The sequence below is a fragment of the Carlito syrichta genome, unplaced genomic scaffold (genome assembly GCF_000164805.1).
Source record: "Carlito syrichta isolate Samal-C Ts95f unplaced genomic scaffold, Tarsius_syrichta-2.0.1 Scaffold309486, whole genome shotgun sequence".
Taxonomy (NCBI): domain Eukaryota; kingdom Metazoa; phylum Chordata; class Mammalia; order Primates; family Tarsiidae; genus Carlito; species Carlito syrichta.
In genome coordinates this window covers 1,024,442-1,025,031 of record NW_007253582.1, presented here as the reverse complement: position 1 = coordinate 1,025,031, position 590 = coordinate 1,024,442, and the positions used below count along the sequence as shown (strand labels likewise).

The 590-nt window shown below is 72.5% G+C and overlaps 1 protein-coding gene across 1 annotated transcript in view; it reads right to left on the bottom strand.

The window, feature by feature from the left end:
* PRSS12 (protease, serine 12) overlaps nucleotides 1-554 on the bottom strand; it is a gene marked incomplete at its 3' end in the record, with an annotated part of 25,710 nt that extends 25,156 nt beyond the window's left edge. The window contains exon 1 of the mRNA XM_008067362.1: nucleotides 53-554. Coding sequence (XP_008065553.1) covers nucleotides 53-554 — 502 coding nt within the window. The remainder of the gene's footprint in view (nucleotides 1-52) is intronic.
* Between the last annotated feature and the right edge of the window lie 36 nt (nucleotides 555-590).

Here is a 590-nt window from a genome sequence, read left to right as displayed (position 1 = left end):
GGCTGGCTCCGAGCCAGTCCCGCGTCGCCGCCGCTGCCCCGAGGCCACTCACCGGGTCTGCAGTCGCAGTAGCCCCAGTCCACCTTGCCGTGGGCGTTCCCGTAGAAGCACCAGGGTCGGCCCGCGCCGTCGGGGCTCCGACAAAAGTTGTGGCGCTGGCCTCGCAGCTGAGCCCATCCCGCCGGGGGCGACCGCTCCAGGAAGGGTGGCACCTCTGCCCATCGCAGACACGGGGCGCCGAAGTCCGTCACGTTGACCCAGGGCTCTCCTGCGGGGCAGCCCCGCGGGTGCGGCCGGGGCGTGTGCCCAGCCTGGAGCGCGTGCAGGCGCTGGGCGGGCAGCGCCCGCTGGGGGCGCGGGACGCGCGGGAGACCGGGTGGCAGAGGCGTCCTCTGTTGCCGCCGCTGGGTGCCAAGGTAATCAGGGTACTGGGGACCCGGAGGCGGCGAAAGGCGGTGGCGATGGTGGAGAGGATAGCTGAGGACCGGACCGAAGCTGACCACCTCGGGGAGCGTCCCTAAAACCAGAGTCACCACGAAGCGGGCGAGCGTCATGGTGCCAGCCCTGCGCGCTTCGGTCCATGCTCCCCG